Source organism: Thunnus albacares, chromosome 7 (assembly GCF_914725855.1).
Source record: "Thunnus albacares chromosome 7, fThuAlb1.1, whole genome shotgun sequence".
NCBI classification, from domain to species: Eukaryota; Metazoa; Chordata; class Actinopteri; order Scombriformes; family Scombridae; genus Thunnus; species Thunnus albacares.
The window spans coordinates 34141807-34166650 of record NC_058112.1 but is presented as its reverse complement, the minus strand read 5'-3'; the positions used below and the strand labels follow the sequence as shown (position 1 = coordinate 34166650).

The 24844-nt window shown below is 40.2% G+C and overlaps 1 protein-coding gene across 2 annotated transcripts; it reads left to right on the top strand.

Moving 5' to 3' along the window:
* The first annotated feature begins 6074 nt into the window (after positions 1–6074).
* Positions 6075–24186, top strand: LOC122985165 (ceramide kinase-like). Of its 2 annotated transcripts, XM_044355628.1 has the most exons (14): positions 6075–6419; positions 12133–12171; positions 15269–15409; positions 17249–17371; positions 17470–17595; positions 17699–17765; positions 17978–18123; positions 18853–18927; positions 19305–19457; positions 19708–19813; positions 21284–21363; positions 22040–22245; positions 22337–22557; positions 22654–24186. In XM_044355628.1, the coding sequence occupies exons 1-14, from the start codon at positions 6284–6286 to the stop codon at positions 22739–22741; spliced, it is 1707 nt and encodes a 568-aa protein (XP_044211563.1). In that variant the 5' UTR covers positions 6075–6283; the 3' UTR covers positions 22742–24186. The 2 variants fall into 2 exon arrangements, with proteins under 2 accessions (XP_044211563.1, XP_044211564.1); XM_044355629.1 differs by lacking the exon at positions 12133–12171.
* Positions 24187–24844: the final 658 nt, after the last annotated feature.

Sequence of the window (24844 nt, the reverse complement as noted above, 5' to 3'; positions counted from 1 at the left end):
GAGTCGGTGTGGTTTGTTCATGTGATTAAATCACAACAACTAGAACAGAGGTCCAGCTGATAGTATTGTTATTATTTAACCAGGAAGTCTTTTGAGGTGTTTGTATTCTGTCTGTGATTGATAACTAGCTGCTAATGGAGCAGAAACCAGCCTAACAGGCTCATTCATCGTTATCTTTACAACCAGTTTCCATCATGTAAATATCCTTCATGTCCACCTCCAAGCTGACCTGAAACTCAAAGAAACTGAAACAAGTACTGTACTTCAGTATGATTTTGTACTTGTACTTTACTTGAGTATTTCCATGTGATGCTACTTTCTACATCTCAGAGTGAAATGTTGTACTTTCTACTCCACTACATTTATTTGACAGCTTTAGTTACTTTTCAGATGAAGACTTGACATGGAAAACAGATGTATTCTATATTTATATTTGTAATTTATATCATTTTGCAGAGATTTGTTTTCATCTCGACATTAAAGGGTCTTTTTGTGTTCAGTGTCAACATTAAATCCTCTTTGATTCAATATTTTAAGACTGATTGTCAACAGGTCAGTAGAGAAGGTCAGAGGTGGGCGCTGATGAGTTGTGAGTGCACCAATACAATGTGGAATATTTTCATTTTGCTAATCTGAAGTTAACGTCCTTCTGTTCATAAGAGATTAGCAGCAGATCAGCAGGCGCAGGGCTCCCACTGATCCCACCTCTGGGTAATATTAATGCTGGCAGGTATTGATTAGTTGTTTTTAAAGCATTATTTAAACTGTTTGTTCAAAATGTAAGGAAGAGTTTGAGAAACACGATGTAAACATTCATCTTTTCTGTCACCACCTTCCATCCAATCAGCTGCTCTGTTGGACTCTTCAGGCTGCTGCAGAGACTCTCAGCCGATTTCACTTCTTCTCCAATTATCCCCCAAAAACCTCTCTGGTCTGAGACGATGCTAATTAGTTTATAGACTTCTGTGTGCGATCAATGGGAAGCTCCACCATCACACTCATCTGTTTTAATTACACAGATTCTTCTGGATGAAAGCGAACACACACACAGATAAAAGAAAGTTGGTGTCTGTCGTCTGGAGGCTTTGTGCAGAAAGGGAACGAAATGAAACCAGAATAAAACAGACGGTTGAAACCGCTGCAGTTTGATTCTGTTGATGTACCACATGAATCAAGAACTAATCCTTAATTTACTAAAAAACATGCCAGAGATCCTTTTATTTGTCCATGAATGTGAAACGGTGGAAACAAACCCACTTAAAAAACCTTGATTTGAGAAGATAAGGTTGCATCATCATCCTCAACATATTTGACAGATGAACTAATGCTCCAATCTGCTTCATCAGTTCCACCTTCTCATGCTGTCAGAATCCCCACATTCACCAAATCTGACCAATGATCTCTCTGTCCTTAGATGAACTTCTTTAAAAATTTTTTAAGTTTGTGGAGGAGACAGCTGTGAGAATAACTTCTAATCATACAACAGTGAACTTTCTACGTGGAGACTAGGGGTGTGCCCGAATATCAATATGTTATTCGGCAAAGCACAAATAGTGGGTTTTGTACAAATATTTAAATTATTTGTATTCGAGAAGAAAAAAAACATGTCAAATACCAGCGTGCAGGTTGGTTACATCACTATCTCAGTGTGTCTCCTCTGCTCCGCTGTGACGTCTATCAGCAGGTCTCAGTGAGGGGAGTCACATCCACCTGCTACATGACGCACATTTCCTAATTTGGACATCAGTCCTGGAGTTGGGGGTGTTCCCCAGAGATAAAGCTGAACTACTGACACATGTGAAGTGCTCTCAAGAGACTCTCCATAACCTGTTGTTCCCCTTCTTTCCACAAAGTTAGGTTGTAAAAAATAGACAATAAATGAAAAATGCAAAGCAATAATCGAAATTCTTCCCTACATGTTACACGCTGTGCTGTCTCTGTGTTATGGGTGTATAAATAGGAAGAGGTCTGTCTGCGATGAGGTGATGAGTAAAGTTTTATCTCAGTAATCAGCGCAGTCGTCTACCATGTGGGGACCTCCTTCATAAGGTAGTTTATTCATGAACATTTATAATAACACTTTAATTTTCTAAAATTAAAAGTGTAATAAAAACAAAAACAGAATTTTTCAGCCTCTTTCCACTTTTATTCAAATACAAATACAGATACAAATACAAATACTGGGCTCTCTGCACATCCCTAGTGGAGACCTTGTTGTTACTGTGGATGATTCGTCTCCCAGAAACTCTGCGACTCTGCCAGGAAGTAAAGGACTAGTCCGCAGCATCGTGTTGTAGAGAGATGCATCATCAGACTCTGTCCTCTACTGCCTGAAGCTGCAGAGTAAAAATGAAAATGGGCTTTGAAACAAAAATTGTGATTTGGAATAAAAACTTAAAGATGAAATGTATCTGTGGACTCTGAAGTTTCTATGTTGAAAAAAAAGGAAAATCTGATTATATGTGTTTGAATATTGGCTAATATTTATTAGTAAAGGATATGAATACTTCTTTAGGTTAAGTTCAGCTGATTGGAGAAGTTAACATTAGAGCTGCAGCGAACGATTAATCAATTAATCGTCCATTAAATGTCAGAAAATAGTTGTTTAAATGCCAGTTAAAGTTTCATAGTCGACATCTTCAAATGTTTTACACCCAAAAATGTTCAGTTTATTATCATGTATGACAAAGAAAAGATTACTTAAACAATTGTTTGATTATCAAAACAGTTACTGATTAATTTTCTGTCGGTTGACTAATTGATTAATTGACTAATCGTTGCGGCTTAACATTATCACAGCAATAAAGCCAGAAAAGAACAGAGAACATAAAAGTCTTGTGTTTTTCTTCATGTGGTTCATACAACAACCTTCAAAACTACAAATGCAAAACATATTTCTCCTTCTGTCAGGATGAGACGTTAACGGCAAACATGTCACTGAATACGAGAAGTTAAAGTTCCTCCGATCAGATGGATGTTTGTTCTCCTCTGTGCAGACTTTGTTTTCAACAGTATTCAATTTACACAAGTGTGATGTCACAAACACTGAGAATGAACTTCACAGTGAAGGAGGAGACATCTGGTGTCCAACAGGAAACTTAAGAAATTAAATATATTTACATATTTATAGATTCTGAGGAATGTTTTTTTCTTTTTAAATCTTTTTTTGTGGAAAAACCAGATCAGGCACACATTGTTGTTCCAAGCAGAGTATGTTTAATGTCACATTAGCTCACAAATGCAATGTTGGCATTAAATGGACTTAAGTCACTAAAACATTAGTTACAAACATCTATAAAAAACTGAAGTCAGTTTTGTGATACTTGAACACTGAGTTGATTTTGTTCGACATTTATGACATTAGCGGAGTAGAGATGTGAAGACTTTCTTTTCCTTCCATCAGTGTGAGTCCTGCTGAGCTGGAATGGAGTCTGTCTCTGTGACCTTTGACCTTCAGTCTGACCTGTCGTGCCGTGGTGGGCGGAGTTTACCTCAGGTGGATCGGTGCTGTGCGGGGACAGCTGCTCTGACGCTTCGCCATCGTCCATTTTAAATGACATCACCTGAGTGGACGCAGCTGGAGGGACGGTGTCATCATGCATCACAGAGACGGACAAAGGGCTCCATCATCTGGTTTCTATATATAACCCCCCGCCACCTAACCTCCTCGCTGCAGCCTGAGCGTCCATCCATCAGAGCTTCCTGTTGGCCTCATCTGTCTCTGCTCGCCATCTCCCAGGAGACGAGAGGACGACTCAAGCTGAGAGGTCACGGGGTCAAACTCAACAACAAAGACGACACAGTGAAAGTCTTAAACATTTCATTCATGTCCAGCACTGATTCACCTCTGCACTTCTACATTTTGTGGTTTAATTAAAGGACTTGTTGAAGAGTTAAATGGACACAACTGTGTGTTTGCCTCCTTTACACTTTCTCAACCGCACAATTACGCTTGTGCCACCCAAGTATGTAGTCTACCAGGCCCACCATCACACTGTGTATCTGCTGTCCCCCATCATTCCTCCTGTTCATACTGACCATTAGAAGATCCCCTCATAATGACCTTATAATGGAAGTGATGGAGGACAAAAATGTATTTCAAAGTTTATCTGAAGCTAATATGAAGCTTCAGCGTCCAAATGAGTCAAATCAAGTAGATATCTTTCAACGTTACAGTCTTTTTAGTGCCAAAGTTCCTCTTTTTGTTACTATACTTCCACCTGCAGCTCAACAGGGAAACACTGTCCGAGGAAACACAAAGAGGGAATTTGATGCTAAAAAGACTGTAAATGTGTCAGATATCCACTTGATATGACTAACTCAGACTGATGAAGCTGAATAGAAGCTTCACACAGACTTTTAAATGACTGTGTGGACACACTGTGGATTTTTGGCCTCCATCACTTCCATTGAAAGCACATTTGAAGGATCTTTGAATATCCAGTATGAACAGGAGGAATGATTACAGCGAGGAAAACCTCTTTCACTGTTCATACGGACACCTGACCGCTGGTTATAGACACTGTAGACATTTGTACTGAAAATGGAGGTTTTAGGTTATTGTAGTCAGTTTTTGGTGGAAATATTTATTTATTTAAATGTGTATTTGATATTTATTCCATTTTGGTTGGTAATTTGCTGGTCATTGCTAGTCAGTAAGCTGATTTTCTTATTGTTTTCACCTATATTTGTTTCTGTAGAACCACACACACATCAATAAAGAAGACAATCAGTCTTATCCGAGTCTCCAGTATTATGTCCTGACTGTCGCTCAGTAGTCACACATCCACCAGCCTGTAACATCTACATCCAGAGAGCAGCAGCTCCCCCTGCTGTCTCTGAACGAAGCTTCCTTCTTTGAAATGAAGAGCTGGGAAATATCCTACATCCTCCGTTTGTTTGACCAGTGTTTTTACATTTCCAGTGATCATCACACTCCACTCATGTCACACAAGTAAGAAAAGTAAATGTATGTCTAGAGCAGTGGATCCCAATAGTGGTGGAAGACGTATTTAGATCCTTTACTAAAGAAAAAGTACCAATACTACAAACTATAATACTTCATTACAAGTAAAAATCCTGCATTTAAAGTCCTACTTAGGTAAAAGTACATATAAGTATATATAATAAGTATTATCAGCTAAACTTACTTACAGTATTATAAGTAAAAGTAATGGTTTTCCACAAAATTGGCCCCTGTGTCTGATAGATATACTATATAATTACATTATTATATCATTAATATAACATAATATTATTTATTATATAAATTGGGCCCTTCCAAAGGGTCACCAGATTAGATTATTAATAGTGAAGCATCAGTGTTAGAGCAGCATGTTACTGTTGTAGCTGCTGGAGGTGGAGCTAGTTTACACTACTTTATATACAGTTAGCTAGTTTAGTCCAGTGGTTCCCAACCTAGGGGTCGGGGCCCCTCCAAAGGGTCAGCAGATAAATCTGAGGGGTGGTGAGATGATTAATGGGAGAGGAAAGAAGAAAAAACAAAGTTCTGATACACAAATCTGTTTTCAGTTTTTGGACTTTTTCTCTAATCTTTGATTTTTGCTGAAATATTGGATCATTTGAACATTTATTGAAATGAAAGCATGTGAGAAGTTTAGAGGGAAAAATCACTATTTGGTGGAGCTGTTAACAACTCATAGACATGTGAAATGTGACCCCGACTACACACTGCTTTTTGTAAGACGTCAAAAGCCAAAAAGGTTGGAAACCACTGGTTTCATCTTTAACAATGTGTTGTATTTTAAAAGCTTGTTATATTATCCATTGTGTCAAATCTTCATCTGAAAAGTAACTAAAGCTGTCAAATAAATGTAGTGGAGTAGAAAGTACAATATTTCCCTCTGAAATATAGAAAGTAGCATCACATGGAAATACTCAAGTACAGTACCTCTAACTGTATTTAAGTACAGTACTTGAGTGAATACACTTAGATACTTTCCATCACTGTTAATATCACACTAGAATAAAAGGTTTGAATCCAAAAATTGGTGAATTACGACACTTTGAACAGGTTGAGGTTTCTGGCAGCACCTGAACGCAGCACTAAGCCCCTCCTACTTCCGGTGAGAAACCGCTATCTGTCAGAAAAAACATCCCGAGTTAAAATCCGCTGCTCGGACTCACATTTACCGACACCGCGTCTGTAATCCTCCACTCCGGACAAACTGAGAAAACATGCCCGGACAAAGGTAACCGTCCGTCCCCCCGGGCTGCTGCCGCCGCCTCCTCCGCCGGCTGAAGGACGCAGCGGAGCGGACAGATGGAGAGGCCGAGCAGGCTGCTGCTGCTGTCCGAGCTCCGCGTCAGAAACGCCGCGTACGAAGTGAGCCTGAGCCGGTCCCTGCTCACCTGGAAGAGACGGGTCTCCAGCCCGGTGTACCACCCGTTCAGACCCAGTAAGTCGGTGTGTGTGTTTGTGTGTTTGTGTTTGTGTGTGTGTGTGTGGAGGAGACATCCTGTGTGATAAACAAAGGACATGCGCAGGACTCAGAGAGGACATGTTGGACATATTGGACATGTAGGACAGACAGTCAGTGTTTGGTGACATCAGGTTCATGTAGAAAATAAATCACACTGTTTTCCGGACTGTAAGGAGAAGTGAGACGCGAGATATCCGGTTACGTAAGAGTCTGACAGAAGATATGGAGGTCACAGTGTGTCTGCAGGCAGGAGGAGGAACAATACAACCAAACCTCAGACATTCTCTACACCGTTATAAATACAGGAGCATGTAGGAGATAACCTGCACATCACTTAGAGGGAAACTTTTTCAACCTGGACTCTATTTTCCCATCTTTTTGTGTCTAAGTGACTAATGGGAACAACAGTTTAGTAAACTGGTCCAGTATGGAGGAGAGCGCTTCAGCCGGCAGCAGAGGAACAGGCTGGGATATAATCCTTTAGGTCAATAGAGACTCGTCAGTGTACATAACGTCCACTAAAAGTGCTAAAAGTGCTCGTTTTTACCACTGACAGACTCAGACTGTTATATTATAAGTTATATAAGTGTCTGATATCATCATGGAAAGAAACACACAAAGAAATAAAACCTTCTTCTTCACCTTTAGCTTGATCCAGTCTGTTAGTTATTGTGTTTAAATCATTGACTGTTAAAAAAACATGGAGGTAGTCACTGTGACGTCACCCATTGCTTTGTGGACTGCTGTTTGAAAGCCTAAAGTTTGGAGATTTGACAGTGGCCATCTTGGATTCGACTGCGGCTATCTTGGATTTGACTGCCGCCATCTTGGATTTGACTGCCGCCATCTTGGATTTGACTGCCGCCACCACCTTGGATTTTTGGAGCCAGTAGTGACCATAGCTGTGTCTCAGGCTCCTCCAAATGTGGCCTTCTTTTCCCGAATTTGATCCAACGGATGGATCCTTTGCTATCCAACGTATCCCAGAATGCATCTCGCACCAACTGACAGCAGCGATGGCGAAGCTGTTGTAATTTTTGCTGTAGGACTGTTAATATGTCACTTAAGTTTTAAGATTTTTTTATCAGGCGAGAAAGTAACAATTTAGATTCCCAGTATGTGATCAGTTTTATCCAAATAAAGCTTGTTAGTAAATCTGACATGTGAGGAGCCGCTGGCCTGGTGAGACCAGCAGGTCATCTCAGATGTTAGCAGCTGGACTCCTGAGATGATCAGCTGGCTCTAATGTCTCCGCAGCATTTTGATATATGATATAATTCCTTTTGAAGGATAAACGTTGGTCTCACAGATGAAATCTAATCAGTTTAGTTAGTTTGTCTAAAGTGAAGCTTCATGGTTTTACTGGGCAGAACAACAGCGCTGCCTCTGCAGTTCCATATGTACAGATACAGCGTATTTACATACATATTAATGGTAAATGGACTGTACTTGTATAGCGCCTTTCTAGTCTTCCGACCACTCAAAGCGCCTTTTACACTACGAATCACATTCATACGCTGGATGGGTACAGGTGGCTGCCATACAAGGTCCCAAACTGCCCATCAGAGGAAATCTAACCATTCACACACTGGTGGAACAGCCATCAGGAGCAACTTGGGTTCAGTATCTTGCCCAAAGACACTTGGACATGTGGACCCGAGGAGCCGAGTCACTTCAGCATTGGCTTCACTTGACCTGGAGCTTCCTGCTTGGGTTAGACAATAACAAACAGACCAGATCAAGCAAAAAATAAAGAACATTATATTTCTCTGTGTGTTTCTTTCCATGATGACACTTATAATATAACTTATAATATAACTTATAATATAACAGTCTGAGTCTGTCAGTGGTAAAAACAAGCACTTTTAGCACTTTTAGTGGACGTTATGTACACTGACGAGTCACTATTGACCTAAAGGATTATATTCCAGCCTGTTCCTCTGCTGCCGGCTGAAGCGCTCTCCTCTATACTGGACCAGTTTACTAAACTGTTGTTCCCATTAGTCACTTAGACTGTCGATCAACAGAAAAATAATTGCCAACTATTCTGATAATTGATTAATTGTTTTCAGTCATTTTTTTAAGAAAAAAAGTCTTAAATTCTAAAACGTGAATATTTTCTGTTGTCTTTAGTCTCTGACAGTCCATCTTTGTGGACAAAACAAGACTTCTGATGACGTCATTTTGGGCTTCGGATTATTATATATTGATTATTTTCTAAATCAATCGATTCGTTGTTTGGTCTATAAAATGTCTGAAAATGGTGAAAAATGTCGATCAGTGTTTCTTAACTAGAATTTTGACATTTTTTTCCTTCTTAAAGACACTAAATGATTCATCGATTATTCAAAATAGTTGACGGTTAATTTGTTAGTCGACAACTAATCAATTGTAATTTATAGAGAGTCATCACAACAGCGTTAGATATTGTATGTGTGTGTGCGTGTGATAGAAGTACTTTGAGGGTATTGAGTCAGATATTGACGAGCGTCTCTGACTGATCATCGGTCACTCAGGTGAGCGGCGTTCAGGATGTGCAGACGGACTCTTTTGAATATTCAAAGCTTGACAGCAGGAAGCTGTCGGCTCAGACTGAGGCTGCCTGCGGGTTCACTGTGACCTGCTCTTTGACTGCAGGTGAACTCATCCGTAACTGATTTATACTGAAAACCTGATCAGCTAGAAATAGGATGTGAAACTCTGTGATTTGACGTTTCTTACTGAAATGCATCCTGGGAGTTGTTGTTGTTAACGTCTCCTTCAGTTTTTATGTCCACATACCTGCAGCTCTGAGATATTTTCTGACACAGTAGTTGATCTTTAGTACTGATGATTCGACCGGGAGAGTTTCATGTTGATCTGAGCCTTGAAGAGCTTCGACCGGTCACCTGACATCGTCTGTGAGAACCAGACGGTTTAAATAATAAAAACACGTTCTGCTCACAGATCAGCTGTTTGTCATCCACATAGGTTTGTGTTACTGTCGTCATGGTGACAGCAGAAAGGCCTCCCGGGTGTGTGAACCTGAGACGGGCAGCAGTGTGTTTGTGAATCTTTAATGTCTGACCTGCTGTCTGTGTGCTGCTACTGACGGTTATTAAACCACACACACACACACACACTGAGCACTTTATTAGGAACACCTGTGAAACACAACAGTTCTGCCGTTAATTCTACGTTTATGAAGCTCAGCGTCGTTGTTTGGCCCGATCATTCAGGGCTTTGGTCCTGAATATTTTGAGCTGAATATATTTGGTGGTGGTATCATGTAACTGGGCTGAACTGGGGAGTAATTTAATGCTGCCAATGACAAGACACATGCAGGCAGGAGGAAGGACTCAGTGAGCTGCTGCTCTTTTACTTCTTTCTACTATTCTGCATCTAATCTGTTATCATGTTGGTCAAAATACAACCATCAGTGTGCTTCAGGCAGGTCTGTAAAGGCTTAATGTTAATGTTGGTCACGTGTCACTGAATATAATCCATAAGGTTGCAGAATAATCTATAATGACGTTCTGTTTGACTTAATTAAATACCTGCAGCGTCACACAGCAGCTGAAACATCAGTGTGTCTTTAAGTTAAAAGACACAACAGCGTTCTTTTAATGATTTAAATCATCTGACCTGTGACCAGATCAGTCAGGATCTGATGTTCTTCACCCGACGCGTCTGTTCCACACAGACTTTATGAAGACTGGATGAATCTTAATCTATTTTCTTGATTAAATGATTAGTTGTTTGTTAGGGACCGAGCCCAAAAGGCAGAGGACTACTGTAAAACAGTAAGGGCGAGGACCCTATTGTTTTTCATGTGTTTGTATGTTTGTTTGTTTGTTTCTTTCTTTATTATTACACCATTTAAACCCTAAATTTGACCCCTTAAACATGCTCAAAAAATCACCAAATTTGGCACGCACATCAGGTCTGGTGAAAAATTTGATAAAATGTAAAAATTAACCCCAAAGTGCCAAAATGTGCTCACTAGCGCCACCTATGTAACTAAAATGGCCGCCACGGCCCGTAGGAATGTCGTAGAGAGATCAAACCAAAACTCAATTATTCGTCTCATCAAGACCTACAAATCATACACTGACACCCCTGACCTAAATCCAACAGGAAGTCCGCAATTTCACTTTCAATATAAGACTTTGCCCCAATTTTGGACTCCGAACAAACGCTATCTTCTCCGAGGGCGTTAATGGTATCGGCTTCAAACTTTGGTACATGACTTATGACACTGTTCTGAACAAAAATTGTTAAAAACTTTGTAATAACTCGAATGGTTTAGATTTAATAAGAAAAGTTGCAGTGCCACATTGCACCTTACAATGTAAACCAATGGCGAGGCAATCTCTGGGCATGGACTTTGTGTCAAACAGAGGCTTCTGACGCCTAAACTATGAGTCTGACCACTTTCAAACCTGTATCAATGGATTTGCAACAAAATTTCCTACAAAAATGTGATTTTTAATGTTAGATTTGGCCAAAGTCATGGGATTTATGAGGATATTTCACAAGAAGCGTACTCTAAAATCCTCCTCTCCAACTGCTCCTGGTGATGTCACTCCCTCAGTGCTGTGAAACATTCCGCAATACACACTCATTATAAAATCACAGGAGGAGCAAGAAAAGACTTTAAAACTCACACTCTAATATCTCAAAAACAGTAAAGGATAGAAAAAACATGTAAATTCAAGATTTGTAGGACAAAGTCTCGTGACTCATTTAAAGTTCAAATGAAGTTTATATCTAAAACTATGTGGAAGCAGTAAATGTTCAAAAAGGTGTGGGTTCGCTCACACTCTCCATTCAAATATGAGTATTTTTCTGTGTCCAGCTGCAGTTACTTATTGTCTCTACACACCTGACAGCACACATTTCAATCAAACTTTCAAAATAAAAGCACACCACACTTGTAAGAAATATCTCTCATTTTTAAAAAGCAAAATGATCCCAACGGGCCAGAATGCGAGGTCCCGACCAACGCTGCTCGCAGCTTTAATTCTATAAAAGAATGAACTAACTTCATAAAGCTCATGGTGACGTCTTCACATGTCTCGTTATGTCTGATCAACAAATAGATTCAGTTTATTAATCGTCACATTTGAGAAACTGCAACCAGCAAATGTTTTTGGATTTCAACTTAAAAAAATGATTATTCTATTATCAAAATGGTTGCAGATTCATATCTATCGATTGACTAATCTGCTAATTGACTAATTGATTTATTGTTGCAGCTGTAAACATGCAGTATATTTGAGTTATGTACTGTTGGTTGGACTAACCCAACTAAAGACATTTTATAGACTAAAACAATGAAATGACAAGGTGATCAGCTAATGAATCAACAATGAAAATAATCTTTAGTTTCAACCTTAAATGTTCACAGAGATATGAAAATAGGAAATGTCAAATACATTAAGCATTTATTTATATATTTAAGTATTATTATCAACTTTATGACGTCTCCATTTTAGCATAAAGCTGTTTTAAAAATGTCTTTATTACACTGTATTTTAATTATTTAACTAACTGTGTTCAGTTATGTCAGATAGCACCGGACAGTTCATCGATATCATATCAATATCGTGATATGAGACGAGGTATCATCTTAGATTTTGGATCTGATAATATGTTCTGTCCTCTCCCGGCTGTGTGCAGCGTTTGTAACTGTGTGGTTCTCCTGCAGGGTTTTGTGTTCCTTCGTTCTCTCGCCGACCAGACTCAGGTAGGAGAATAAGTTCCCATAATGCTGCGGGGCGCCGCCACGTGCAGACTGTAGTGCTGCTGTTTGAACATGTTTCTGTGTTTTGATGTGTGAACCTGCAGTTCTGTTCCAAAATGATTTATTCCTTAGAATTATTCACCTCTTGGTTTTCATCATGAAACTGTCAAACTAGTTCAATGTTTTATTAACGGTTTGCATTTTGGAATAAAACTCATAGAATCAGTCGTAGTAACAGTAGATAGATTCAGTTTGGTTCCGCTTCCATCAAATCCAGCAGAAACATGCTGCCGTCACCAGCGGTGGAAAGTTACTCAGTTTACTCTCAAGTACTGTACCGAAGTACAGTTTTGAGGTACTTGTACTTTACTTGAGTATTTCCATGTGATGCTACTTTCTACATTTCAGAGGGAAATACTAACATAATACAAGCTTTTAAAATACAACACATTGTTAAAGATGAAACCAGTGGTTTCCAACCTTTTTGTCTTTTGACGTCTTACAAAAAGCAGTGTGTAGTCGGGGTCACATTTCACATGTCTATGAGTTGTTAACAGCTCCACCAAATAGTGATTTTTCCCTCTAAACTTCTCACATGCTTTCATTTCAATAAATGTTCAAATGATCCAATATTTCAGCAAAAATCAAAGATTAGAGAAAAAGTCCAAAAACTGAAAACAGATTTGTGTATCAGAACTTTGTTTTTTCTTCTTTCCTCTCCCATTAATCATCTCACCACCCCTCAGATTTATCTGCTGACCCTTTGGAGGGGCCCCACCCCTAGGTTGGGAACCACTGGACTAAACTAGCTAACTGTATATAAAGTAGTGTAAACTAGCTCCACCTCCAGCAGCTACAACAGTAACATGCTGCTCTAACACTGATGCTTCACTATTAATAATCTAATGATGTCATATATAATAATATATCAGTCAGAGGGACCAAACCACTACTTTTACTGCAATACTTTAACTACATCAAGCTCATAATACTTTTACTGTAGTAGGATTTTTCATGCAGGACTTTTAACTCGTAATGGAGTATTTTTATATTGCTGTATTGGTACTTTTACTGCAGTAAAGTATCTGAGTACTTCCACCGCTGGTCGTCGCTGCTCCTGGTTCAGTGTTTGATGTAACTGCTGATCTGTAGATTGTAGATAAACATGCAGCTGCTGTTAATAAAATCTTTTTCAACCAAATCTTCTTTGGGGGGAAACGTTCAACATTTTGTGAAATACTCGTCTTTCTTTCAGAGACTCTCGTGTTGGAGACATGGTTAGCCTAGCCTAGCTTAGCATAGTGGTTGTTATAGTTTGTCCTCTTCTACTGTCTCCAGGTGCAGCTACAGGTAATAGACCCCTACACAGCAGCATCAGAAGTCAGGTGGCCAGAATCCTCCTGCTCTGATTGGCCCTCCTGCTGTGACTCTAACCCTGTTTACACAGTTTAATAACACCTGTTAAACAGTACGAGGCTCCACCTGGTGGAGCAGCTCAGTACTGCAGCAAACCTACACAACATTTTCTGACAGTTAAACAACAAATTCCTCGTCTTCTGCAGTAGCGGTTCATGTGTTTATAATTGATTAATCATTGACATCCTCAACCAGGTGTGGATGCAAAGACCTGACGATGACATCACTGACAGGAAACTGTGTTTTTTTTATAGAAAGTCAGTGACAGTTGAGCACTATTTAAGCCACACATGCATCTGGACCCCCCAACTCTGACACAGATATCAGGTGTCTTCAGGTGGAAAACTGATGACATCAGTTCAGGTGTCCACGTTACATCTTGGTTTTCTTCAGGTCGTTTCCATGGAAACAGCAGCAGGATTTCACTCCTGACAGTCAAGAGTTTCCTTCCTGTTCTCAGGGTTAATATGTTGACTCAAACATCTGTGACACAGAAATGAGGTCATGTGACTGAGTCAGTTAGTTACACCTGGATTTAAATGGCAGGTAGAGACAAACAGATATGTAAATGTTTCAGTTGTAAGAGTGTAAAGAAACCTCAACCTTTAATAATCATTTCTTATTCATCCAGCACATAGATGGAGAATATGAAAGGTTGCTGTGAATTTCACAGTATTACTGTATTTCCAATCATAGTATTATTACTGTTTTTTAATGAAGTACATTAAGTTACTAACAGCCTTTTCCTGTGAAATATTAATTGTATTAACATTTCTGCAAAAGTAATTACAGATTACTTGTGTGATAGTTGTCTTTCACTTACATTTGTAAATTTTCCAGCGATTACGTCCAGTATGTTGTAGGTGGGAAAACAAGCAAAAACCAGCAAATGTGCCACAAAGCAGCAGAAATCGATCCCACACAGTCAGTCTTATACAAAATCCCCATAAATAAATAGAATAATTAACATATATACATGTACTGTGTCTAATAAATCTAACAGTGACTTATAGACTAATAAACAGACTCAAACTGCACAAAATAGAACAAGGCATTACAGAAAAATAAAAAGATATATAGAAACATTCAGTTAAAATCATCAGTTTGTGGTAATAAAGTTCACAAGATGTCACATGGTGATTTAGGCAACTGACTTTTCTTTGTCACGTATTATTGAAAATCATTAAACAGCTGAAAACTGACAAATAAATTCTGTTGTCACAAACAAAATGGCTCTTTGTAATGTCATCATGATGCTCTTTGGGCTTGTGGGTAATGGAGTTCGTTAAAGGCTGTTTAAAACATGTATTTGATGAACGTGTGTTAAAGGTTATTAAAGGTTATTACATACAGTAGTTTGTCTCTGACATGAAATATTCAGTAAAGTTATATTATGAGGCAGTTCATCAGTGTCGTGATTCAAACGTTGATGTACTGACTGAATCCTCTTTGGTCTCTCTGGTTTTGTATCCGTTCAGCTGTGGTTCCACTTCATCTCTTTATCATGTGAGACCTGCTGCATCACAGTGAATGTTTGATTTTGTCTCGTTAATGGTGTCAGATGGTGCATTCATGTGCTGCACAGAGGCTCCGAAATCTGATGTATAAGAGATGACTGCTGGATTGGAAAGCTAACAAACTGTGTGTGTGTGTGTGTGTGTGTGTGTGTGTGTGTGCTGGTCAGGTGTGTGTCAGAGTGTGTTGGTGTCAGAGATCATCTCTGTCAAGGAGGAAGAGGAGGAGAACAGCAGCAAACAAAAAGACGATGGCAGCTGGAGGAAGATCAAAGAGAGAGAAGGAAAGGACTGCAGGCGGGCCTTCACAGGTAAACACACCTGGAAACACAGTAAACACATCAGTACACAACACCCGTAATCACATTTAATACACCTGGAAACACACGTGTTCACACAGTAAACACGCTTGAAAAAAACACCTGTAAGCACACTGCTAAACACATCTGGACACACAGTGAACACAGCTGTAAACACACCTGACTGCTGCACTCATTAAACAGGATAACATGAACATCTGCACTTCCTGTATAGTTCCTACAGGAAAGCGTTTTATCGGCTCACAGACGAGATGTTTTTATGTGAAGCAGCTTAATAAACAATTAAAGCTGCAAGCAGCGTTGAACGGGCCCTCACGCCTCCGCACACGTCAGGCTGCGGTGCAGTCGAAGGGGTTCTGTGACGGGCATGTAGATGTCTTTGTAGATGTTTTCAGACAGTGTAAGAAGGAGATAAACATCACTTCCTTTGTCCACTGTTTTGCCTGCTGCTGAGGCTGCTTTGCTGAAATTTCGTAGGGGGCGCTAATCAGCCAGTTTTCATCACTGATGGAATATTGTAATATAGACGTCTTCAGGCCGGGAGAAGTTTGGTGCAGACTGGAGCATTTACAATAAAGTTATAGCAACTTCCTCTGTCATGGCAAAACATCAAACCTCAACGGTGTGAGGATGAGAGTTTTCTGAAGGGTGAGACATGTCTGTCTTGTTCACACCTGTGTCATCAAAATCATGCAAGTTTTGGGCCCATTCACTTGAATTTCAATTAGTCAATTGAAAACTCTTGATGAGTTTGTGTGTAAAAGAAATTAATTTCCTAATTTTCATCAAGTCTAATTTTAAAAAAGGAAAGACTTTTAACCCACATGACCTGGTCAAAGTGTGATTGACGTGTGTACTGTCAGGTGTGTAGAGACAATAAGTAACTGCAGCTGGACACAGAAAAATACTCATATATTTGAATTGTTTTTGAGATATTAGAGTGTGAGTTTTAAAGTCTTTTCTTGCTCCTCCTGTGATTTTATAATGAGTGTGTATTGCGGAATGTTTCACAGCACTGAGGGAGTGACATCACCAGGAGCAGTTGGAGAGGAGGATTTTAGAGTACACTTCTTGTGAAATATCTTCATAAATCCCATGACTTTGGCCAAATCTAACATTAAAAATCATATTTTAGTAGGAAATTTCGTTGAGAATCCATTGATACAGGTTTGAAAGTGGTCAGACTTATAGTTTAGACGTCAGAAGCTTCTGTTTGACACAAAGTTCATGCCCAGAGATTGCCTGCAACTTTCGGGGCTCATAAAATCCAAACCGTTCGAGTTGTTACAAAGTTTTTAACAACTTTTTTTCAGCACAGTGTCATAAGTCATCTATTAAAGTTTGAAGTCGATACCATTAACGCTCTCGGAGGAGATAGCGTTTGTTCGGGGGCCAAAATTGAGGCAAAGTCTTATATTGACAGGCTAATTGCGGACTTCCTGTTGGATTTAGGTCAGGGGTGTCAGTGTGTGATTTGTAGGTCTTATTGAGACGAATTATTGAGTTTTGGTTTGATCTCTCTACGACATTCCTACGGGCCATGGCGGCCGTTTTAGATACATAGGTGGAGCACATTTTGGCACTTTGGGGCATAATTTTTACATTTTATCAAATTTTTCACCAGATCTGGTGTGTTTGCCAATTTTGGTGAGTTTTTGAGCATGTTTAGGGGGTCAAATTGAGGTCTGATGTCCCGTAATAATAAGGAAAGAAAGAAGAAAGAAACAAACACACGAAATACAAGAGGGCCTTTGCCCTTATTGCCCTCGGGCCCTAATTAATTATCTGAAATGTGTTCAATCATTAGATGGTTGTGTGTGTGTGTTTCAGTGTTGTATGTGCAGAGGTCTCGGCAGTACCGCTGGCGGTGTGCTGAGGTCACCTTCACATGTCCAGAGGAGGCGTTGTGTCATCACTGGGTCAGCAGCATCAGAGAGCAGCTCACCACGATCGGTATGACTCTACACCAACACGCCGTCTAACACACACCCACACACACACACAGAGGTTGTTTCCAGAAACTGTTGCTAACGCTGTTGTTTGTGTAACAGCCAGCAGACCCAAACACCTGCTGGTCTACATCAACCCGTACGGCGGTAAGCGACGAGGCAAACACATCTACGAGCAGAAGGTCGCCCCGCTGTTTGCCCAGGCCGGCGTCTCCACACACGTCATCGGTACGAATCACATCAATCACATCACTCACTTCCTGTCGTGTGGCCTTCTGCGTCAGGGATTATACGTCTAAAACACCTTGTGTCTGTGCGTTTGTTACCATAGTGACAGAGTACGCCAATCATGCGAGGGATCACCTGAGGGCGGAAGTAGAGCTGAAGAAGTTTGACGGGTGAGTTTAGTTCGTTCTCTAAATACATTTTGATAAAACAGTTCTGATTAATGACATCACAGCTAATGAAAGCAAAACACTGCTGTCTCTGTTTTTACACTCTGACAGTCTTTGTTATTATAAAGTGTCATCGTGCACTATAATGGAGTTCCAGTTTACACAGACAGAGAAGTCCATGCTAACATTTTCCTCTGACCTTTGACCCGGTTCAGCGTGGTGTGTGTCGGAGGGGACGGCATGTTCAGTGAGATCATTCACGGGCTGATCTGGAGGACACAGATGGATGGCGGCATCGATCCAAACTGTCTGGATGAAACACTACTGCCCTGCTCGCTCCGCATCGGGATCATTCCTGCAGGTCGGAAATAAAACTGCTGCTTTCATTTTCTGGTTGATTTGATCCTTGAGAAGCTTCGATAGACGCAGGTCTTTAAAGAGGTTGTAGTCGTCCATAAGGAGGCTCAAATGGACCCTAAAGTTCATGTTTTTCTTGCTGTAATCATTCCTCCTGTTCATACTGACCATTAGAAGATCCCTTCATAATGACCTTACAATGGAAGTGATGGAGGACAAAATCCACAGTCCTCCTTCTGTGCAAAAAATGTATTTCAAAGTTTATCTGAAGCTAATATGAAGCTTCAGCATCCAAATGAGTCAAATCAAGTAGATATCTTTCAACGTTACAGTCTTTTTAGTGCCAAAGTTCCTCTTTTTGTTACTATACTTCCACCTGCAGCTCAACAGGGAAACACTGTCCGAGGAAACACAAAGAGGGAATTTGATGCTAAAAAGACTGTAAATGTGTCAGATATCCACTTGATATGACTAACTCAGACTGATGAAGCTGAATAGAAGCTTCACACAGACTTTTAAATGACTGTGTGGACACACTGTGGATTTTGGCCTCCATCACTTCCATTGAAAGCACATTTGGAGGATCTTTTAATATCCAGTATGAACAAGAGGAATGATTACATTACTGTTACTATGGAAACCTGACTGCTGGTTTAACACACTGGAAACACTGTGAACTCGACCTTTAACTTCCATCGTTTCCTCTTACGGAGAATCTGCTTGTTTGTTTCAGGTTCAACAGACTGTATTTGCTTCGCCACTGTGGGCACCAATGACCCCGTGACCTCTGCACTGCACATCATAGTGGGTCAGTAGTCACATGGTCTCATTACACATCAACTATTATGAATCGTTTCAGCACTGGACAAGTTATTTAACATGTTATATGCAGGACACATGTCAATAAAATCTGAAATGATCAAAACTCAAAGGATTCGTCAGACTCATGAGGGTCAAAGGTCAGCTGTCAAGTTATCTCTGTTCAGGCTGTGAACATGTAATCGATACACAGGCGGAGGGCAAACTAAGCAGTGTGTCCTTCTCACCTCAGCGTTTTGTATTTCTGAGTTCTGTGGGGTGCTTTGACCCTGATAGACCTGCTGGGATTTGAGTCTAAAATGAAATTATTCCGGGTTAGTATGTTTAATTGAGTGTGTGCGTGTGTGTGTGTGTGTGCGCGCGCAGGAGACTCTCAGCCGATGGACGTGTGCTCGGTTCACCACAACAACACATTACTGCGATACTCCGTCTCCCTGCTAGGATACGGTTTCTACGGCGACGTGCTGACGGACAGTGAGAGGAAGAGATGGATGGGACCGGCCAGATACGACCTTTCAGGTAGAAACACAACATGTGATGAGGGAACTGGGAATTGAAGCAGACTGAACGGAGTACAAACATCTCAACAACACATCAGACTGAAGCAGATAGAACAGAAAAATAAATCATTTAATAACTAAATACATATAATAAAGAATAAAGACATATAAATCTGATACATTGGTAAAAACCTGATCCTTATAGTGTTAGGTGTGGGTGGAGGTGTGGAAACTGTCATTTACTGATGTTTAATCTTTGACCCCTGCAGGTCTGAAGATGTTCCTGACTCATCATTACTATGAAGGAACAGTGTCCTACCTGCCAGCCAGAGACATCATGGGAACGCCACGGGACGCCGCCAGGTGTCGATCCGGGTGAGAGAGAGATGCTCTACAGACAAAAACATCCTTTGACAGTTTACTTACAGTTTACTTTAACCTTTTTTGATTTGAACTTTACTAACTCATGAGTGACCTCAGAGCTGATTCAAAGGTTCGCTGTGGAGTTTCTGACCTCTAGTGGTGCTATGGAGCATTCATTTATGAGCCAACCAACACAGGTTTTAAAATACTGCAAAAATCAGCTTTGCAAATGATTTATGAGGAAGAAAATGCACACAACATGTTTGTTAGACCTCAAGCTCTGAAACAGCTGAACCAATCACAGTTAAGCATGATAAGAACTCAACAGATGGAAAGATTTTCTTCAGGAAATGTCCTGATGATTCAGATCACCACGACATGAAAACTCATCACCTCAAATCTGCAGCCAGAGACAGATGATGCAGGTGTTTTTCATCAGTTAGTTATTATAATAATGATAGAAATAAAGAAACATATTGGCTGTTTATATGATTGCATCATAATAATGATATTTCAGCCATAGTTCTAATATAGCTGCCCTTGTAAATGGTAACATAATTTCACTGTTACACAACAGCGTTTGCACTTCAGTGTGCATCAAAAATAAAACATCAGATGCTAAAAAGAAAGTTGGAAAACAGGCTGATGAGGTGCTAACCCAACGTGTCATTCATAAAAACACAGAATATGAAGCTATAACCAACCAGGCTGATGTGTGTGGTTATACTGTATCAGCCTGGTGACGTCATGGTTTAATGAAGGTAAACACAGTGATCGTCTGTGCGTAACGGCGCTGCGCTCTGATGTAGAAGCTGCAGACTTATCAGCATATCAGTCCTGCTGCCTTCAGATTTTTATACAGAATAAAGTGGACAACAGATACTGTAAGAATCTCCCACAGTCATTTATAGATGAATGCAGATTTACTGACTTGCCTGCTTTAACCACATTAAACGTTATTTTCTGTGCTGATTTTGGTTGGAGAATTTCTTTATATTTCAAACATTAATCTGTTATTGCAGCAAGTATCTAGTTAATAATTCAGTTGCAAGTATTTCTCTTTGCACTGCTTCATTTGAATGAACCTCCCACCTGTTGAGCCTCTCCTCCCACCACCTGAGCACCAAAACATCACACAGACGCACCAGGCGGGTCTCAAGGTCAGGAAAATAACAGTCGGAGCGCTGCTTGCACTGGTCGTTCCGCCTCCGTTAAAATACAGACCTAAATGTAAACAGAACTTTTGTTTGCTTACAAGAAAACTCCACAGGAGCCTTTAAAGACTAAACAGTCATGTTGGTTCATGTTAGCTTATGTTCAGGTTACAGTGTTTGGCTCAGATTAAGTCACAGTTTTATTTAGTTCAGCTCGACTTAAGCCACAAACATTTGATTATTTTCAGGTTATGTATCAGTTCAGTGTCGTAGCAAAAACTGTTTTTGCCTTTTTGAAAATAACATCAGCGTGTCTGTAAATTTCCAGCTGCGTGGTCTGTCAGCACAGCGGGCAGCTACTGTCAGAGCGAGCTGAGAGGTACGAGACGGATGAAGTGTCAGAGAGCGGTGAGTCAAACAAATCCTCATCCAGAACTCATAAAACAGTTAATGAGAAAATGATTGAACTGTCTTTGAACTAGATTTCCTGTGAAACCTCTGTGGATTTTAATCAATCAGTCACAAAGACCGGACGCAGCCTGGCTTCTTCAAAGAAATACACCCTCAAACAAGTCCAAAGCTCATTGATTTACATGTTGAATGAGAATATACAGTATTTACACTGTGTTTGAAAACTGAAGAGGTCCATGAATGGAGCCCTGAGGCACACCACAGAACAGTCCTGCACACGAGGAACTAAAACCACCAGTGATAACTTGAAAAGACTTTCTGCCGTCATGTTCCATGATCTTCATCAGCAGATGGAGCTTGTCCTCTTGTCAGGATATTGTAGATATATTGACTTAAAAGTGGAGATTCAATCTTTTTTAACCTTTTTAAACTTTTCTTATTTTTTTCTTTAAAGTTATTCAGTATGTTGTGTGATTACATAAAGATGGATTTCCTCTCCACGCTGGTATCTGACTGGTCTATGGGCTCCTGTAGCCATTTTAGATGATACTAAACATATTTGACTGAAAGCCTATTAAACAACATTAATTGTTGTTTAAATATCAACATTTCCCTCGATAAAAGCCAAGGAGAAAGGTCAAATCTCTATTTTGGGTTTTTTTTTTTGTTCCAGAGAGTGACGGAGAGTGGAGGACGGTCCGAGGGAAGTTCCTGGCTATAAACGCTGCCAGTATGAGCTGTGCTTGTCCTCGCAGCCCCAAAGGCCTCTCACCTGCCGCTCACCTGGCCGACGGCACCACTGACCTCATCCTGGTTCGAAAATGTTCCCGGTTTGATTTCCTCAGACACCTCCTCCGACACACCAGCAAAGATGACCAGGTTCGTCACAGAGCTGGATGATAAATCAGTCTTCTGGTTTATGGCCTCTCACCGTGCGTCTCCTTCTTCCCTCGTTTGTGTCCCAAAACAGTTCGACCTGACGTTTGTTGAGGTCCACCGCGTGCGGCGTTTCCGCTTCACACCGCGCCACTGCCAGAGCGACTCGGACCTGGAGCTGGACCTGCACGAGAACGGCAAACGCCAGATCTTCAGCCAGATCTGCCGAGACCACCCGGCCTGCAGCTGCACTCCCGCCTACAGCAGCTGGAACTGCGACGGCGAGATCCTGACCCACACGGCCATCGACGTCAGGTACCATAAACCCTCTGAGAGTTTCTTATTTTGTTATTGTCGGAGATTTGAGCTCAGTGTAAATTCATCTTAAACACCTTCTGCTCTTTTTCTTAGAGCGCACTGCCAGTTGATCAAGCTGTTTGCACGAGGGATTGAAGAACCAACAGTGTTTGAGGATCTCACCAACCCCTGTGCAATATAGACCCCCATAATTCCCTGTCAGACACTGGAGTCACGTCTCATGTCTGTTTGCAGCCGCCATCATGTGACGCTCATTACATCTTTCACCAGACTTGACAGCATCTGCCAAGTCGGCAACGAGTTGCTCTCATCTACTCAACAATCTTCAGCAGTACTTTCTGGGTCTGAAGGTCCACAATGATTTCCTCACAGACAGGAAGTGATGTGTTGTTTCCTTTAAGGCTGCTACCAATGATTGTTTTCATTATCGATGAATCTGTCGAATGTTTTCTGGATTAATCAATGAGTTGTTTGGTCCATAAAATGTCAGAAAACTGAGAAAAATGTGGATCACTGTTACAAAGTCAAAGATGACGTCATCAAATGTCTTTATTTTGTTCAAAACCCAAAAATATTCAGTTTACTGTCATAGAGACTAAAGAAACCAGAAATTCACATTTAAGAAGCTGCAATCAGAGAATTTGGACATTTTTATATTAAAAAATGATTCAAAATGATTAACCAATGATTGAAATAGTTAGTGATTCATCTAATAGTTGACAACTGATCAATTAGTTGACCAATCATTGCAGCTCTACTAGATTCATTTGTATTTGTTATTTTTCCACATTCTTCATCAGTGCTCCAGTCTGGTAAACGTCTCAAGACGTTTTCTGTCTGTTATCTCAGACTTTTGTTTTGTCTTGGAGTAGATGAGAAATAATTACAGAAATATATTTGCACTTTCTAAATGGTTTTAATTATTTTTGCTAATCAGAAAATGCATCCTTTAGGAATGATCTGTTACATGTTTTAAAGATGCCAGACATTGTCGGGGTCATGTGATCATAAGAGATCAGCGGTTCATTCACTTTCATGAAAAGTAGGACGTAAATCTGCGGCATGTGGTCAGTACTTGTAGGGAAAACGATGCTGACAGGAGACGTATTTTCTACTGTTGATGAACTCGCCGCCTTTGTTCTGCAGCTACGTGAAGGTTCTGCTTCTCAAACTGGTCCATCACGATCGTCTCCCGTCCTCCCATCTTTCTGTGTTGTTTCTCAGGAAGACCTGAGCTTAATCGTAGCTTTGAAATTGTATTTTTACATATTTTAATTCCCAGCAATTTAAAAAAAAAAAAAAAGGACAATGAAAAATCTTTTAATTTTAGTAAAGGACAGTTTGTGTCAGTCAAGCTGGTCGTGGCTGCGTAAGCTGAACAGCAAACACACGATGAATGTTTTTAATCTTCCATTTCTGCTCGATATGCAAATCATCTGAAGATTTACTGCTTTAACATTAATGTTTCACACAGACTGTGATGACATCCAGTCTTTGAAATGAGTTGTAGCTGTAACTTACTCTGAGTGTGACGTTTAGTTTCATTTTGTTTTGTAAAAGCCTCAAAATAATCATCTGAACCTTCAACCAATCAAAGACCATTCAGACAACATGAATACATTTATGCAAAAAAAAAAAAATGCCTTCTTTCCTCCACCTTTCACATTTCAAAAATGTCTTTGAATGTTTGTGATGTTCTATATGTCCAAAGGTATGTGGACAGCTGAAAATTGCTGTAACGTCCTTCCCCAAACTGTCATCAAGGTTTATTGTGTAAAATATCACTGTATGCTGTAGCTTTAAGATTTTCCTTCATTGAGACTAAGTGGCTTCAACCAAACCAGGAAACAAAAGGACACTAAAGTATGAGGCTCCCAACCAGGGAGTCAGGACCCCCACAAAGAGTCACAAGATCAATCCATAGAAAATCATCAAAAACATATTTCTGCTGCACAAACACAAAAGGTTGACTTTTCTCCATGCTGGCAGACGTGGCTTAGAGGATGAACCCTAATAACTTTAGTGATCCTCTGACTGTCCATCATGTATCATCAGCTCAACATTTCATTTGTCAATACTTTGCTTTATGAGCAAATACCTTCAGAAGGAATGACGTTCCCATCAGCCTCAGAACATGTTAACATGCTGCACTAAGATGGTGAAGACGCTAAACATTATACCTGCTGTATATCAGCATGTTAGCATTGTCATTACACGTATATTTCTTAGCATGCTGACATCATTTTATGTCTCCAGGACTCAGAAAACAATATAATCTGATCTG

What these genes read in the sequence shown, in the direction of transcription:
- LOC122985165 (XM_044355628.1), top strand. Translation starts at nt 6,284, where the DNA reads ATGGAGAGGCCGAGCAGGCTGCTGCTGCTGTCCGAGCTCCGCGTCAGA. An exon ending in AGAGCAGCTCACCACGATCG is followed by an intron (nt 17,372 to 17,469) that starts GTATGACTCTAC and finishes TTTGTGTAACAG; the next exon opens with CCAGCAGACCCAAACACCTG. An exon ending in CGTCTCCACACACGTCATCG is followed by an intron (nt 17,596 to 17,698) that starts GTACGAATCACA and finishes TTGTTACCATAG; the next exon opens with TGACAGAGTACGCCAATCAT.